At 34.7% G+C, this 17,224-nt stretch overlaps 1 protein-coding gene across 2 annotated transcripts in view; it reads left to right on the forward strand.

Moving 5' to 3' along the window:
• The window catches only part of TPR (translocated promoter region, nuclear basket protein), a 65,471-nt gene that overhangs the window by 24,930 nt on the left and 23,317 nt on the right, over nucleotides 1-17,224 (forward strand). For both annotated transcript variants that reach the window (XM_077901906.1, XM_077901905.1), the window contains exons 25-35: nucleotides 4,634-4,837; nucleotides 4,940-5,124; nucleotides 5,537-5,684; nucleotides 9,344-9,481; nucleotides 9,577-9,708; nucleotides 10,742-10,872; nucleotides 12,297-12,507; nucleotides 13,454-13,597; nucleotides 13,932-14,130; nucleotides 15,208-15,413; nucleotides 15,616-15,677. In XM_077901906.1, coding sequence (XP_077758032.1) covers nucleotides 4,634-4,837; nucleotides 4,940-5,124; nucleotides 5,537-5,684; nucleotides 9,344-9,481; nucleotides 9,577-9,708; nucleotides 10,742-10,872; nucleotides 12,297-12,507; nucleotides 13,454-13,597; nucleotides 13,932-14,130; nucleotides 15,208-15,413; nucleotides 15,616-15,677 — 1,760 coding nt within the window. The remainder of the gene's footprint in view (nucleotides 1-4,633; nucleotides 4,838-4,939; nucleotides 5,125-5,536; nucleotides 5,685-9,343; nucleotides 9,482-9,576; nucleotides 9,709-10,741; nucleotides 10,873-12,296; nucleotides 12,508-13,453; nucleotides 13,598-13,931; nucleotides 14,131-15,207; nucleotides 15,414-15,615; nucleotides 15,678-17,224) is intronic.

Consider the following 17,224-nt stretch of genomic DNA (forward strand, 5'->3'; position numbering starts at 1 on the left):
AAAGTGAAAAAATGTATCTGTAATTCAATATTATAAATTATTCTCATTTCCCTTGTTCACTTTAGGTTTGTGTTGCTGTCGTGTGTGCACATGTATTTTTACTAATCTGATTTATACTTAGCCTTTATTTCATAAAGCCTGCTCCAAATTGCTACATAGTCCTCATAAGTTTCATTTTGAACAGTTCTTTAATATTTCTTTTTTGTTTTGGGGGTATGGGTTATTGTTTTTCTCCTGTTTTGTTTAAATTCCAGTTAATATACAATATAATATTATTTTCAGGTGTAGAATTTAATGATTCATCACTTACATACAACACCCAGTGCTCCTCATATAAGTGCCCTCCTTCATCCCCATTAGCTATTTAACCCATATCCCTGCACACCTCACTCTCCAGTAAACCTCAGTTTGTTCTCTATAGTTAAGAATCTGTTTCTTGGTTTGCCTTTTTCCTTCCATGTTCATTTGTTTTGTTTCTTAAATTCTACATGAGTGAAATCATATGGTATTTGTCTTTTTCTGACTGACTTGTTTCACTTAGGATACTTTCTAGTTCCCCCCACATCATTGCAAATAGCAAGATTTCATTATTTTTTATGGCCGAATAATATTCCTGCCTGTGTGTGTGTGTGTGTAACATATATTTATATCTCCCCAACACCTTCATTATCCATTCATCAGTCCGTGGACATTTGGGCTCTTTCCATAATTTGGGTATTATTGATAATATTGCTACAAACATTTGGGTGCATGTGTCCCTTTGAGTCAGTATTTTTGTATCCTTGGATAACTACCTAGTAGTGCAATTGCTAGATCTTAGAGTAGTTCTGTTTTTAACTTTTGAGTAACTTCCATACTGTTTTCCGGAGTGGCTGCACCAGCTTACATTCCCACCAACAGTGTAATAGGATTCCTCTTTCTCCACATCTTGTTTCTTTTATTGTTAATTTAGCCATTCTGACAGGTGTGAGGTGGTATCTTCATTGTAGTTTTGATTTATATTTCCTTGATAATGAGTGATGTTGAGAATCTTTTCATGTGTCTGTTAGCCATCTGTTTGTCTTCTTTGGAAAAATGTCTATTTGGTATATCTTAAGCCTATTTTTACCTGGATCATTTGTTTTTTGGGTGTTGAGTTTTATAAATTCTTAAATATTTTGGATATATAACCTTTATCAGATATACCATTTGCAAATATCTTCTTCCATTGCATAGGTTGCCCTTTAGTTTTATTGATTGTTTCTTTTGCTGTGCAGAGGCTTTTTATTTTGATGAAGTCCCAAAAGTTTATTTTTGCTTTTGTTTCCATTGCCTCAGGAGACATATATAGTAAGAAGTTGCTACCACCAGTTCAAAAAAGGTTACCGCCTGTATTCTCCTCTAGGATTTTGATGGTTTCCTGTCTTACATTTAGGTCTTTAATCCATTTTGAGTTTATTTTTGTGTATGGATGGTATAAGAAGGTGGTCCAGTTCATTATTCTGCATGTTGCTGTCCACTTTTCGCAATACCATTTGTTGAAGACATTTTTTTTCCATATGATATTCTTTCCTGCTTTGTCAAAGATTAATTGACCGTATAGTTGTTCATTCCTGGGTTCTCTACTGTATTCCATTTATCTATGTCCCTTTTTGTGCCAGTATCCTACTGTCTTTGTAATAGAGCTTTGTAAGACAAAAAACAACTTTGTAGTATAGCTTGAAATCAGGAATTGTGATGCCTCCAGCTTTGCTTTTCTATTTTGAGATTGCTGTGGCTACTCAGGATCTTTTGTGGTTCCATACAAATTTGGGGATTGGTTGTTCTAGCTCTGAAAACTGATGATGGTATTTATATGATAGTGGTTGCATTAATGTGTAGATTGCTTTGGATAGACAATTTAACAATCTTTGTTCTTCCAATCCATGAGTGTGAAATGTCTTCCCATTTCTTTGTGTCATCTTTAATTTCTTTCATCAGCATTGTATAGTTTTCAGAGTGCAGATCTTTTACCTCTTTGGTTAGGTTTATTCCTAGGTGTCTTAGGTTTTTGGTACAATTGTAAATGAGATTGATTCTTTGATTTCTCTTTCTGTTGCTTCATTATTGGTCTATAAAAATGCAACAAGTATCCATACGTTGATTTTGTATCCTGTGACTTTACCGAATTTGTGTATCAGTTCTAGCAATTTTTTGATTGAGTCTTTTGGATTTTCTGTATAAAGTATCCACATCACCTACAAAGAGAGTTTGACTTCTTCCTTTCCTTTTTGGATGCCTTTTCTTTTTGTTGTCTGATTGCTGAAGCTAGGACTTCCAGTACTATGTAAATAACTAGTGAGAGTAGACATCCTTGTCTTGTTCCTGATCGTAGAGGAAAAGCTCTCAGTTTTTCCCCATTGAGAATGATTTTAGCTTTGGGCTTTTTGTATATGACCATATTGTGTTGAGGTTTGTTTCCTCTATCCCTGCTTTGCTGAGGGTTTTTATGAATGGATGTACATCGTCACTTTTCTACATCTATTAAGAGGTTCGTGTGGTTTTTTCTTATCCTTTCTTATATTAACGTGGTGTATCATGTTGATTGATTATCAGATATTGAACTACCACTGCAGCCCAGGAATAAATCCTACTTAATGGTGGTGAATGATCTATTTAATGAACTGTTGGTTTCATTAATTTGCTAGTATTTTGTTTAAAATTTTTGCATACATGTTCATCAGTGGTTTTGGCCTGTAATTCTCCTTTTTAGTGGGGTCTTTGTATGGTTTTGGAATCAGGGTAATACTGGCCTCACAGCATGAGTTTGGATGTTTTTCTTCCATTTCTTTTTTTGGGGGAACAGTTTGAGAAGGATATAGATACTACCTCCTGCTTTAAATGTTTGGTAGAATTCCCCTGGGAATTCATCTGGCCCTGGACTTCGTTGGGAGATTTTTGATTATTGATGCAATTTCTTTGGTGGTTATGAATCCGTTCAAGTTTTCTGTTTCTTCCTATTTTCAGTATTGGTAATTCATATGTTTCTAGGAATTTATCCATTTCTTCTTATTGCCCAATTTATTGGCACATAATTTTTCATAATATTCTCTTAGAGTTGTTTGTATTTCTGCAGTATTGGTTGTGATCTTTCCTCTCTCATTAATGATTTTATTTTTTTGAGTCTCATCTCTTTTTGATAAGTCCAGCTACAGGTTTATTAATTTTATTGATTTTTTTTTTTCCAGAAACCAGTTCCTGGTTTCATTGATCTGTTCTACTGCGTTTTTTGTTTCTATATGATTTCTGCTCTAATCTTTATTATCTCCCTTCTTCTGCTGGCTCTTTACTTCATTTGTTGTTCTTTTTCTAGTTTCTTTAGGTGCAAGGTTAGGTTGTTTATCTGAGGTGTTTTTTTGTTTGTTTGTTTTTGTTTTTTTTTTTTGCTTCTTGAGTTAGGCCTATATTGCTATGTACTTCCCTCTTAGGGCTGCTTTTGCTGCTTTCCAAAGGTTTTGGACTGTCATGTTTTCATTTTCATTTGTTTCCATGTATTTTTAAATTTCTTTAATTTCCTGGTTAACCCATTCATTCTGTAGTAGGATGTTCTTTAACTTCCATGTATCTGTGATCTTTCCACATTTCTTCTTGTGGTTGACTTCAAGTTTCATAGTGTTGTGGTCAGAAAATATTCATGGTATGATCTCAGTGTTTTTGTACTTGTCAAGCAAGGCCTGACTTGTGACCTAGCATGTGATCTCTTCTGGAGAATGTCCCATGTGCACTCAAAAAGAATGTGTCTTCTTTTTGTTCTGACTATATCTGTTAAGTCCATCTGGTCCAGTGTGTCATTCAAAGCCATTGTTTCCTTGTTAATTTTCTGCTTAGGTGATCTGTCCATTGATTTAGGTGGGGTGTTAAAGTTTCCCTACTGCTCTGCTATTATTATCAATGAGTTCCTTTATGTTATTAATTGTTTTATATATTTGAGTGCTCCCATGTTGAGGCCATAAATATTTACAATTGTTAAAGATTTTTTTTGTTGGATAGTCCCTTTTATTATTGCATAATGCCCTTCATCTCTTTTTTTTGTTTGTTTGTTTTTTGTTTTGTTTTGTTTTTTGTTTTTTTTTCCCTTCATCTCTTATGACAGTCTTTGATTTAAACTCTATTTTATTTGGGATCCCTGGGTGGCGAAGCGGTTTAGCGCCTGCCTTTGGCCCAGGGCGCGATCCTGGAGACCCGGGATCGAATCCCACGTCGGGCTCCCTGCGTGGATCCTGCTTCTCCCTCTGCCTATGTCTCTGCCTCTCTCTCTCTCTCTGTGTGACTATCATTGAATAAATAAATAAAATCTTTAAAAAAAAAATAAACTCTATTTTATTTGATAGAAGAATCGCTATTCATTCTTTCTTTTGACTGCCATTTGCATGATAAATGTTTCTCTATCCCCTTCCTTTAATCTGCAGGTGTCTTTAGGTCTAAAATGAGTCTCTTGTAAGCAGCATATATTTCATTAAATAGATACAGCATAACTACTAATTATTCTCATGTTTTGGTATATTTAGATTGTCTTTTGTTATTATAAGTCATATAATATGCATCTTTTCAGAAAATACTGACCTAATGAGTTTTTAATCTTGTGTCAATAATTAATGTCAATAATTTCTTACAGGCTAAAATAGCTGTGGAAGCTCAGAATAAGTATGAGAGAGAATTGATGCTACATGCTGCTGATGTTGAAGCTCTACAAGCTGCCAAGGAACAGGTTTCCAAAATGGCATCAGTCCGTCAGCATTTGGAAGAAACAACCCAGAAAGCAGAATCACAGTTATTGGAGTGTAAAGCATCTTGGGAGGAAAGAGAAAGAATGTTAAAGGTATTATTGTACACTATGATGGAATGTTCTGGAGAATTTAAAGGTTTGGGAGTTTTAAATGTACATTGGAAAGTCTGGTATTATAATAGACTCTGTTTACAGGATGAAGTTTCCAAGTGTATGTCTCGCTGTGAAGATCTAGAGAAACAAAACCGATTACTTCATGATCAGATTGAAAAATTAAGTGACAAGGTTGTTGCTTCTGTGAAGGAAGGTGTCCAAGGTCCCTTGAACGTATCTCTCAGTGAAGAAGGAAAATCTCAAGAACAAATTTTAGAAATTCTCAGGTAAATCCAATAAAGTTGTTTATGCTTCATTTCTTTGGTGTACCAACAAATGTGTAATGCAACTACAAATAGGTAAATTAGGGAAGCTGTTTATTTATAAAGTTTTCATCCCTTACAGGTCACTTTTGACATTTAGACGTGCTAAGTTAAAGAAATGACTAGGCTGAATCTGAGAGTAAGAACTCGAGTCAGTTCTTTGAAAAATTAAATGCATTTTGGTTATTTTAAAGATACACATTTCTAAAGCCACGGTCAATAATTTTTAAAAGTCTCATTATTTATTAAATAAGACATTATGTAAAAATAGTTCATTAAAGTCACTGACTTTTGTCATCTTAAAAATTATCCAAGTTTTGAAATGTTATATTATTGATATTTTTTTATTCAAATAAAATCTTACATATTCTTCTAGATTTATTCGAAGAGAAAAAGAAATTGCTGAAACCAGGTTTGAGGTGGCTCAGGTTGAGAGTCTGCGTTATCGACAAAGAGTTGAACTTTTAGAGAGAGAACTGCAGGAACTGCAGGATAGTCTAAATGCTGAAAGGGAGAAAGTCCAGGTATGTATCCTAAGCTTTAAGAAAGCAGTTGTTAAATCAAAAGAGCTCATTTCAGTTCTTATGACATAAAGTTTAATTTGAAATAAGTGATTTTCCTAAACTCATAAACTATTAAACATTATTTTAAGTGATAGAGTATAATGACAAAAGACTAGTGACAGACTGGCTGGTTTTAAATTCTAGCTTCATACCATTTAGATGTGTGTCTTGTGTATATTTATCTGCTCTTAAATTTCCTCATCCAGAATATTAGGATGATAATAATAAGGATTAAGTGAGTTAAGGTACATGAAGCATTTAGAAACATGTCTGGTGCATAGTTAATACTTAATAAATTTCAGTTGTCTTTATTATTATAGTTGTCATATATATGTTTGAGTAGTTATTCTAAGATAAAATTGTAGATAGAAACTACTACAGAATAAGTATACATCCTCAGCAGAGGAGTAAAAAATAGTCAAAACTATCAACCAGAAAAGGAAAAGAAGATGCTTTAGTGAATGGATAGTCACAGCACACACTCAACTCCTTAGCCCACACCACCACCCAAAAGCTTATAATTGCATGCCCGTATTATGAGGATATGCAGTAATATAACTTCACATCTGGAAGGAAACAAATTAAGACTTTGAATCATTTATCTTTTAACTGATAGGTAGTTGGAATGGCTGCTAGAGAAAAAAATCATTGAACCCCCAGGGAAAGTAAGTAGGTTTATGAGATGTATGTTTTCATACAAAAATGCAAAGTTTCAGAATTACATCTTGAGAGGACAGTCCAAATCAAACATCTCATCATGGAGATAAACAGACCCTCCAGTTCAGTGGCATTAACATTTGGAGGAAAAAGCAGAATCTTAGTTTTTAAAAGGATTACATAGTCTCTCTGTTCCTTCAGGTAAATCATACTAGAAAATGCCCAACAGACAAAGTCAGAGGGGAAAACAGCTCCTACATACAATCGGCAAAGGCAAGAAATAACACACATATCAAAAATAATACCCAAACAAGGGGCATCTGGGTGGTTCAGTTGGTTAAGCAACTAACTCTTGATTTCAGCTCAGGTCATGATCTCAGGATACTAGGATGGAGCCCCGAATCATCCTCACTGCTCAGCAGGGAGTCTGCTCTTCTCTCTCTCCCATTCTTTCTGCCTCTCTCCTCTGCTTGCACGCTCTCTCTCCCTCTCTGTAAAATAAATAATCTTAAAAAAAATGCTTAAGCATGGTGAGTGCTCAAGCATGGCAATTCTGAGCCAACACACACCTTTTTTTGTTACATTAAAAGCAGGCATTAGTCTGACAGTAAAAAGTCTGCTTATGCAATTCTGTAATGTTAAACTTTACTTACAGAGTGTTAGATCCTTAGAACTAAAGTTATAAGGAACAAGGTGCCCCCTGAGAAAAAGATTAATAGAAACATTGATTGCTTTTCAGACTTGATAGTTGTTGCTTTAAAAGGTGGCTTAACAAACCATAAATTAAAAAGAAATTTTAAAAAAGAAATTAAAAAGAATAAAAATCTAAAACACATTAAATTGCTTTCATTTTAGTATGCATCCTCATCCCAGCCTTTTCTACTCCTGAACAGAAAAGTGGAAAAGGGCAGCAATTTGTCAGGAAATCAGGCCCACAGATTTTAGGGATCTGCTGTGCACACTGAGTTCTTTCTTAATCTCTGTTGAGGACCATGAGAAGCAGCAGCACCAAAACCGAAGTATGCACCGAATTCAAGGTTCTTTTTGTTCTTCCAGTTATCACATTCCAAACTAAGCCCAAATGGATTGAAAGGATGACCAAATGTGAACCCAGTTAAAAATTTGTTCAACTTATAAAAGCAAAAGCAGTTACAGGAAAAGAAAACAGTACATCCCGAGGGATCATGTGTTTACGTTGTCTTCCGTGGCATTGAGAACTGGCCAGTCTTGAGTACCTCTGGTTACTGTTCTTTTCACTGTATCAGAATCTGAGCTAAAAAACGTCATCACCTGATGATGGCAGCAGAGGGTGGCAGGGCTAAGAACCCAATATTCATCCCCACGCTGGTTGAGAGTGAGTAAATGTGGTTCTAAAACTAAACGAGAGAAGTCAGAGACTTTCCAACCTTACCTTATGGCTTCTGGCCAAAACAAGGAAGTGTCATGGAAAGTGTGGAGTGGTGGGGGTGCACAAAGGCACTTGAGGAGGAGGAAAGAAAAAGCAGCATCCCTCAGTTAAGGTAGGGGAGGAGATACAGGGAAAGCCCTGAATTCCTCACTAAAGGCCAGTTTCAAAGGGGCGAAAGGGGGTTACAATCTGTGCTTCAGCCAAGGGTGCTCATGGGAAATGAAGAAAAGTCTTGGGGAGTGTGGGGGAGAGGTGGGCAACATTTAAGACTTAAAAAAAGAAACCGGGGTACATCTGGAACATCCCCGCACATCCACCAGTAGGCCCATAGTCTGTGACCTGAAACCTTCACACCTATTATAGCAAGCTACCCCAAGCTGGAGGGCTGTCGCAGGGAGAGAGACAGGCAGGGGAGCAAGGGAAGGAAGAGAGGACAAGGCAGAGACCCAAGCCATGTAATCAGCAGCAAGGAGATTGTACAGTGTGCCTTCTCACAGTTGAGTTAGATGTGCCCCACCGGTTGTGATGGGAATCAATTTGAATATACTTTCATGAGGGTCCTGGGTAGCTCAGTCAAGTGTCTGCCTTTGGTTCAGGTCATGATCCAAGAGTTCTAGGATCAAGCCCTGCAACGGGCCCCCTGCTTAGTGGGAAGTCTGCTCTGCCTCTCCCTCAGCACTTCCCTTCGCTCATGCTCTCTCTCACAAATAAATAAACAATTAAAAAAAAAAAAAAAAGTAAATATACTTTCTTGATCCCAGAAATTCAACTATGTGGACAGTGGTTATACTTGACGGAATGATTTGTTATAGCATAGTATATATCTCCAATGGACAAAAAGTTAGTATCATTTACAGTAGCTTAAGATAGATTGCCTTTGAATGGAAGCTTCCTTTCCAGTACTTTGTGGTTTATAAGACATATCTAGAAAATTTATTACTATGGGAAATGAAGCCTGCTTAAATCAAATGGGGGGGGGCTATCATTTCTCTTTTTGCATCATTGCTGTAACATTGTCCTTGGTCTGAGCCATAGATTTAAAAATTGTGAGGGAATGAAGTAATGTTTAAAAGATGGATGATTATACCCATTGAGAACAGACAAGAAGTTCCTCACAACTGAACATTATTCAGTAAAATTGTTAACAACCAAAGTGATGAAAGAACTAAATGAAATGAAGAATGTGTGAACAAGCGGAGGGAGCTGAGGACAAAATAACATCATTTAAAAACCCTTAATAAACTCAGTATACCAAGAAAAAGGAGAAAGATTAATAGAGATCTGAATTGATGTTTTTTACCCAGTGTTAGTACTGATTACTAGTGGGATTTATAGTATCTTTTTGCTTTCATCTCTAATTTCTTGCATTTGTTTAAACTCTTTGTAGTTAGTCTGCATCATAGAAAAAGAAACGTAAAACTTTCAAACATTTCCATTTTGAAAGCTGACATTGAAATCCTTTTTACTTTTTGTAGGGAAGATTAGAACTAGTAGGAAAAGATAGGTGTTCACCTACTGTTGGGTATTGGTGTACACATGTGTTTGAAATCTTTAGGTAACTGCAAAAACAATGGCCCAGCATGAAGAACTGATGAAGAAAACCGAAACAATGAATGTGGTGATGGAGACCAATAAGATGCTAAGAGAAGAGAAAGAGAGGCTAGAACAGGATCTACAGCAAATGCAAGCAAAGGTTTGGAACTTACTAATCAAGATAGAGACATGTCATTTTTAATAATATTAGAATTTTTATATCAGATATTTAAAAAATACTGCCACTATTTTTAGGTAAGAAAACTGGAGTTAGATATTTTACCCTTACAAGAAGCAAATGCTGAGCTGAGTGAGAAAAGCGGTATGTTGCAAGCAGAGAAGAAGTTACTAGAAGAAGATGTCAAACGTTGGAAAGCACGAAACCAGGTAAATCCAATTGAAAATGGAAACGATTTTAAAAAGGGCAACATTTAAGAGATTAAAAAATATTTGATATATTTTTTTAAGAAATAGCTAGTCTATTTCCTTAAATTCCACATTTGTGTTTTTCCTTTATCTCAAATATTTTTGTACCTGATAAAATGGATTTGTCTAGTGTATTGAAGCACTTTAAAAAAGACTTGTTCACTTGAAAATTTTAGGAAAGATAAAACCATATAACACGGTTAGAAACTCGAGTTCTAGATTTAAACAAAAGGTTGGAAATCTGCCTTGCCAGATATTAGTTGTTTAATTTCTGAGAGTTTCTTAATCTTTCTGAGCCTATTTTTCTCATTTGTAAAAATGAAGACATAATACCAGTTTTCATTTTACAAAAAATTTAATAAATGTAAACCAGTTTGCCCAACACCTCACACCTAGAAAATGGTCTAGAATGGTAACTGTTACTTACTATCTGTATAAAATTGTCAAACTTTAGAGCCCATTTACTCCTGTTTTTGTTGCACAAGCCATCTGAAAAATCAAGAAAGGAAGGTCGTCTTCCCAAACGTAGATATATTTTTAAAATTTTGCTGCTGTCTTTCCTGGCTAATGGAATCAGTTACATTTAGCATTATTTTCATATTTTTGTTTCAATTTTAATGATTTAAAGATATAGACGCTTTTTTCTTGTAAATGTCACTTTAATGAAAGTAGATATTTAATATTAAAAGATTATAATTTCTTTGGATTCCTTTATTTTCCTTCTTTGTAACTATTGTGTAATATTTGTTTGCAATTATGAAAAATTATGTATAATGAGTGACATTTACTTTATTTCACTTTTCCATTTTGGCCAGGAGTTTTAGCTAAACAAATTAAAACTTCAGTCTTTGTAGTTTGGTGCTTGATCACCATGTGTATAAGACAACTTATGTCAATGTAATTAGATATTGTTATGTTATTAGCACATTAGTTTTACAGCACATTAGTTTCATAAAGCCTATAAAACCATATTATGCATTTTTTATTATTCTAGCATCTAGTTAGTCAACAGAAAGATCCAGATACAGAAGAATATCGGAAGCTCCTCTCTGAAAAGGAAGTGCATACTAAGCGTATTCAACAGTTGACTGAAGAAATTGGGAGACTTAAAGCTGAAATTGCAAGGTATATGGAAAGAAGCCTTAAACTGTATGAATATATGAAATCTTAAGCAGGTTTATTTCTACTCTTTATATATCAACTCCCCCAAAAGTTTCCTGAGTGTAGAAAGAATAAAACGTGCTAGAGTCCTTACATTTGACTCTCTTTATTACTTTTATGGAGCCAAACAAGCAGTAATTTAATCTTATGCCTTTATATATGATTATTACCTTTTTAAAAATCTTTGGCATGAGTCTAAAGCTAAATGTATTTTCTAAACAGTCAAAATAACTTTTGCAAGTAGGATTTTCTTTTGCTTAGCATGTATTTCTGAGTATTTTTAAAGTGTATATAATAAAGGAAGTTCTTAAATTAGAAATTTTTTTTAATGAGCTTATAGTGAACTATTGCCCTTTTAAAGTTAAAAAATTTAGGGGTGCTTGGGTGGCTCAGTTGGTTAAGCATCTGACTCTTGACTTTGGCTCAGGTCATGATCTTGGTGTCATGATCTTGGCGGTGAGATCCAGCCCCATGTTGGGCTCTGCACTCAGCCAGGAGTTTGCCTGAGAGTCTTCCTCTTCCTTTGCCCCTCCCCCTGCTCAGGGTCATGTGCCTAAGTGCTCTGTGGCTTTCAAATAAATAAATCTTTAAAAAATAAAGTTAAGAAATTTAATATTAACATTAATGTTTCTGGTTTACCTTTTTTTTTTTTTTTAAGTTTTAGTGTTATTTGTATGTCAGCCCCTACTTGTATAAAGCTTGGCAGCTTACAAATCTCTCATATATTCTCTCTCTTTTTTAACAGTCTGGCATTTTAAGTAGGAGAGATAATACTTAATTTCAAAGATGAGGAAACTAAGATTCAGAAAGGTACCCAAGGTCACAGTTAGTAGTTGTTAAACCCTTGCTCTTAATTAAGGTCACCTGATTTCAAATTTAGTTTATGATAAAGTACAGGGGTTGGCAGACTCACTTTCGTGCCTGTTTTCGCACAGCCTGTAAACAAAGAAAAATGTTCTTATTTTTAACGTATTGTAAAAAAGGAAGAACATGTGACAGAGACTACATGTGGACTAATGTATCTATTCGACTCCCAATATGGTAGAAAGTATAAATTTTATTACCAGGCAGAAGTACTGCCTTAAGTACTGTGTACCAACATTTGATTACTGTGCAAAGTTGTACGTGTTACTTAACCACTTGTAGCTCAGGTTTTCTCTAAAATGGGCATATATGCCTTTGTAATAAGCAAATAAAATCTTTCCAAAAGACCACAGATTCATAATTTAAGGAATTATCTTTTGGAGTGTGTGTTTTAGGATTTTAAAATAAACATACAAAAAAAAAACATACTAAAGCAAATGGTAATGTAAATTAAAGGATTTAAAAATTTTTAAGAAGTGTCATATATTTATCTTTTTCCCTTACCCCATTTTTTGTTTGTTTAGATCAAATGCATCATTGACCAACAACCAGAACTTAATCCAGAGTCTAAAGGAAGATTTAAATAAAGTGAGAACTGAAAAGGAAACCATTCAGAAGGACTTAGATGCCAAAATAATTGATATCCAAGAAAAAGTCAAAACTATTACTCAAGTCAAGAAGATTGGGCGTAGATATAAGACTCAATATGAGGAACTTAAAGCACAACAGGATAAGGTATGTTGAAACAATTTTCTGTCTCTCTCACACTCTACACATATGTATAATTTTTTGACGTACACAATATTGTTTTATGTACTTTATACACGTATATAATGATTTTGAAAAGTCTTATTTCTTTATAATTTTTATTATTGGTCTTTAGGTTGTGAACATGAATGTAAGCTTATATTGATAATCTTTATTTGGCTTAAAATTAGTTCTTTAATATGCATCAAATTTCACTGTAAGTTCATAAAGAAATTTTAGTAAATGTTAGGTATTTTAGTTCAGTTTTCCAGTCTTAAATATAGTCCCTTTTCAAACCTGTTCTTGTAACTCACTGCTGATTAAAATTGTGTATATCAAAAAATGATCGTTCTTTATAATTAATCAGGCTTTATAGTATTACGTGAGTAGTGTGCATTAACCACCTATCAAAAAGAATTTTTTAGTTCTTATTACATTTCAAATCTGAATTAATTCCCAAAAGTAAAAAAACTTGTATGTTGACTTACATATTTAGCACCTGTTAGATTAGAAAATATAGTTTAAAAATCCAGAATCCTTACCCGTTGATGATGACTGCTATTAACACTTTAGTATGCTTTTCCTAACATACGTGTAATGTGTTTTTCCAAAGAAATAGGATCATTTGTATATTTTTTGTAACTTGCTTTTTCACCTCACTCATTACTATAAAAATTTCTGTATCAAACATTTGCAATGCAGCATCATTTTGATTAGATGGCTAATATTCAGTTGTATGGAAAACACTAACTTATTTAACTAATTCCGTACTCTCAGACATTAGAGTTATTCCGTAGAAAATTCATCTGTGAATAACCTTTAAGATAAATTTCTTTGCTTAGTTTTGGTTATTTCCTTAGATGAACTTTTAGAAGGGGAATTATTGAGTATAAATGTGAAAGTATATTATTATTATTACTGCTTGTCTTTTTAGGTTATGGAGACCTCGGCTCAGTCTTCTGGAGACCACCAGGAACAGCATGTTTCAGTTCAAGAAATGCAGGAGCTCAAAGAAACCCTCAATCAAGCCGAAACAAAGGCCAAATCACTAGAGAGTCAAGTAGAAAATCTGCAGAAGGTATGAGTGTGAGAGAAGGGAACAATGTATGTCCCTGATTCTTTGCTTATTAAATATCTGAAGAAATAGATGTTAAAACACTGGCACTTTGTCTTATCATATGGAAATATATTATCTTTGTTATGTATATTTATCTTTTATACCTGAATGACTTATGTACATAAATAGTATCCAGTCATCAAGTATCCACTATAATGGTGGCTTGACCACCATTTTACATTTATACTTCCATTTAATCTAAATATGCAAATTAATATATTTTAATTCTGTGCCACATACAGTTTATATTGATTTGCTTGAATTATGTGGTGAATACTTTGCTTTCCTTTAAAAGACATTATCTGAAAAAGAGGCAGAAGCCAGAAATCTGCAGGAACAAACTGTGCAGCTTCAGTGTGAGCTTTCACGACTTCGTCAGGATCTTCAGGATAGAACCACACAAGAGGAGCAGCTCCGACAGCAGATAACTGAAAAGGAAGAAAAAACAAGAAAGGCCATAGTAGCAGCAAAATCAAAGATTGCACATTTAGCTGGTAAATTTTTGTATCTGCTGAAATTTGAACTTGATAGTGAAAGTTGGTTATTTGATGCAGACTTAAAGTTCAGTGGGAAAGAACTAAGTGAATACTATAAAGTGATTTCTGTGCATGTGCTTTAAATGTGGGGCAAAGGGGTGTGCCTGGGTGGCTCGGTTGAGTGTCTGACTCTTGATTGCAGTTCAGGTCGTGATCTCAAGGTTGTAATTTCAAACCCTGCATTGGGCTCCATGCCCAATATATACATAATGCTTATTTAATTAGACATAAATTTGAGCAGTCTGAATTTTCAAATGATGAGACTGTCCCTCATCTATTTAGGAATCTTTCCTGTTGGCTAGTAACAGGAAGTGCTGTAGTCCTTGCTTTGTCATATAACTGTTAGTACCTTCTGTTGGTGATCCTTTGGGTCCACAGTGTGCTGTTCAGAGGCCTTCTGTAAACTTGTAGGTGGCACTGGATCTTATCAGCCCAGTGATTTTACTGCGCCTCACTTCTCTGAGGCCCTCCAGCCCTTCAGGGAGAATATCACATCCAGTTTGTGAAGGGCCCAGGGCTGCAGTGTTCTGGACCTTACTGCACCTTGCTTGCTATTCTGCTTAGTGGGTAAATGCCCAGTCAGCTAAGCTTTTGTAAGCAGTGTTTTTAATGGTCTGTAATACAGTGTTTCAGCTATTTCATTAAAAAAAAAAAAAAAAAAAAAGTTACCTAATTATTTTTAGTATGTGCTTTAGATTATATGAAATGAAAATTTGGCAGTTTATAATATTTTTATATTTTAATAATAAGATTGAAATACTAAAGGCTATGTAAAAGGACTTCAAATTGCAATTTATGGGGTATCCTTTATCTTTATGAGATCTTAGAGAAAGTTACATATTTTTATGTTGCAGTAAATATATTTTATGTTGGACTAATAGATATAGCTATGTTTAGAATCAGAATTAATTGTGGATGTTAAAGCTCAGAAATAGAATCTGCTAACAACCCTAGTATACCTATGAAATATGTAAATGTTCTTTACTTCCAGTGTTTGTTTGTAATATTAATAGAATCACATGGTTACTTCTTTAGGTGTAAAAGATCAGCTAACTAAAGAAAATGAGGAGCTTAAACAAAGGAATGGAGCCTTAGATCAGCAGAAAGATGAATTGGATGTTCGAATGACTGCTCTTAAGTCCCAGTATGAAGGTCGAATTAGTCGCTTGGAAAGAGAACTCCGAGAGCATCAAGAGAGACACCTTGAGCAGAGAGATGAGCCTCAAGAACCTACTAATAAGGTGATTAGCTAATTCTGTGTCAATAACAAATCATTTTGTCCTTGTGCATTTTACTTGAAGGTGTCTGGTGATTTAGAAGCCTTCATCAGTGAATTTTGGCTAAGCTAAATATACAGAGAGAATAGAAGCAAACTATTTTGATGGCATTGCTTAGTGAACTCTTATAGAATAGGCAAAATAATCCATAGTTTTCTTTTTATAGGTCCCAGAACAGCAGAGACAAATCACACTGAAAACAACTCCAGCTTCTGGTGAAAGAGGAATGTGAGTTTTAGTTCTTTCACAGTTTGTTTATCTTGCTTTTTTTTTTTTTTTTTTTTTTTCTTTTAAAGTTCAGGCAAGATCTATGGGAAGAAGACAAATCTAAGTTATAAAAATGTGTACTAAAGAGTTGTTTATTTGTGCAAAACTGCATCATGTAGTTGCCAGCCCTTTTTTCCAGAACTCTTGTTTTCAGCATACTTTCAGTCCTATCAGGTAGAGCTTTAGTGGCAAAGATACCTTTCATCTTTTAGACTTCTGGAGGCTACTGATCTTCTCTGTGATGTTATGTGATAACAAATATAAGAAGCTAGGCTAAGATTTGAGTTCAGTGTTCAACAGTTGAATACATTCTACATTGTCAGAATGTTCCATTTACAGAGTTACAGAATATCTCCTGCATAGTTTTTAATGCTTGAATGTAAAACTAACTTTTTCAATAAGAGTTTTAAAATATTTAGTGAACAAAAAATACAGAATTATGCTCTATAATTTTTTATCTAAAAAGTACCAAAAGGAAAAATAGAATTAAGTAGGGTCTGAGTTCATATCTCGATTATAGTTGCTGAACACTTACTTGAGGAAACACATGGATGTTGCTTTTTTTGTTTTTTTAAAGCTATATTGAGATCAGTTAACCCCACAATTCACCTAAAGTACAACTCAATGTGTTTATTTATTTTAATTCCAGTATAATTAAAATACAGTGTCGGGATCCCTGGGTGGTGCAGCGGTTTGGCGCCTGCCTTTGACCCAGGGCGCGATCCTGGAGACCCGGGATCGAATCCCACGTCAGGCTCCCTGCATGGAGCCTGCTTCTCCCTCTGCCTATGTCTCTGCCTCTCTCTCTCTCTCTCTGTGTGACTATCATAAATAAATAAAAATTAAAATAAAATAAAATAAAATACAGTGTCATATTAGTTTCAGGTGTACAATATAGTAGTTTAGCAATTCTGTGTTACTTGGTTGCTGATCACAAGTGCACACTTAATCCCCTTCACCTATTTCACACATACCCCCTCTCCCCTTCCCTCTGGTAACCACCAGGGTGTTCTCTGTATTTAAGAGTCTGTATTTTGTTTGTCTCTTTTTTTCTGTTTGTTTTGTTCCTTAAATTTCACATGTGAGTGTAAAATCATATGGTATTATAGCAAGATTTTGGTCTTTTATGGCCGAGTAATATTCCATTGTGTACATATACCATATTTTCTTTTTCTTTTTTTTAATTTCTTTAAGATTTTATTTATTCAAGAGAGAGAGAGAGAGAGAGAGAAGCAGAGACATAGGTAGAGAGAGAAGCAGTCTCCATGCAGGAAGCCTGATGTGGGACTCAATCCCCCCAGACTCCAGGATCACACCCTGAGCTAAAGGCAGACATTCAACTGCTGAGCCCCTCAGGCGTCTCTATACCATATTTTCTTTATCCATTCATCTATTGATGGACACTTGGCCTGCTTTCCATTCTTTGGCTAATGTCAGTAATGCTGCAGTAAATACAAGGATGCATATATCTTTTCAAATTAGTGTTTTCATATTGATTTTGTAAATAC

The sequence above is a fragment of the Canis aureus genome, chromosome 6, assembly GCF_053574225.1.
Source record: "Canis aureus isolate CA01 chromosome 6, VMU_Caureus_v.1.0, whole genome shotgun sequence".
Classification (NCBI taxonomy): Eukaryota; Metazoa; Chordata; class Mammalia; order Carnivora; family Canidae; genus Canis; species Canis aureus.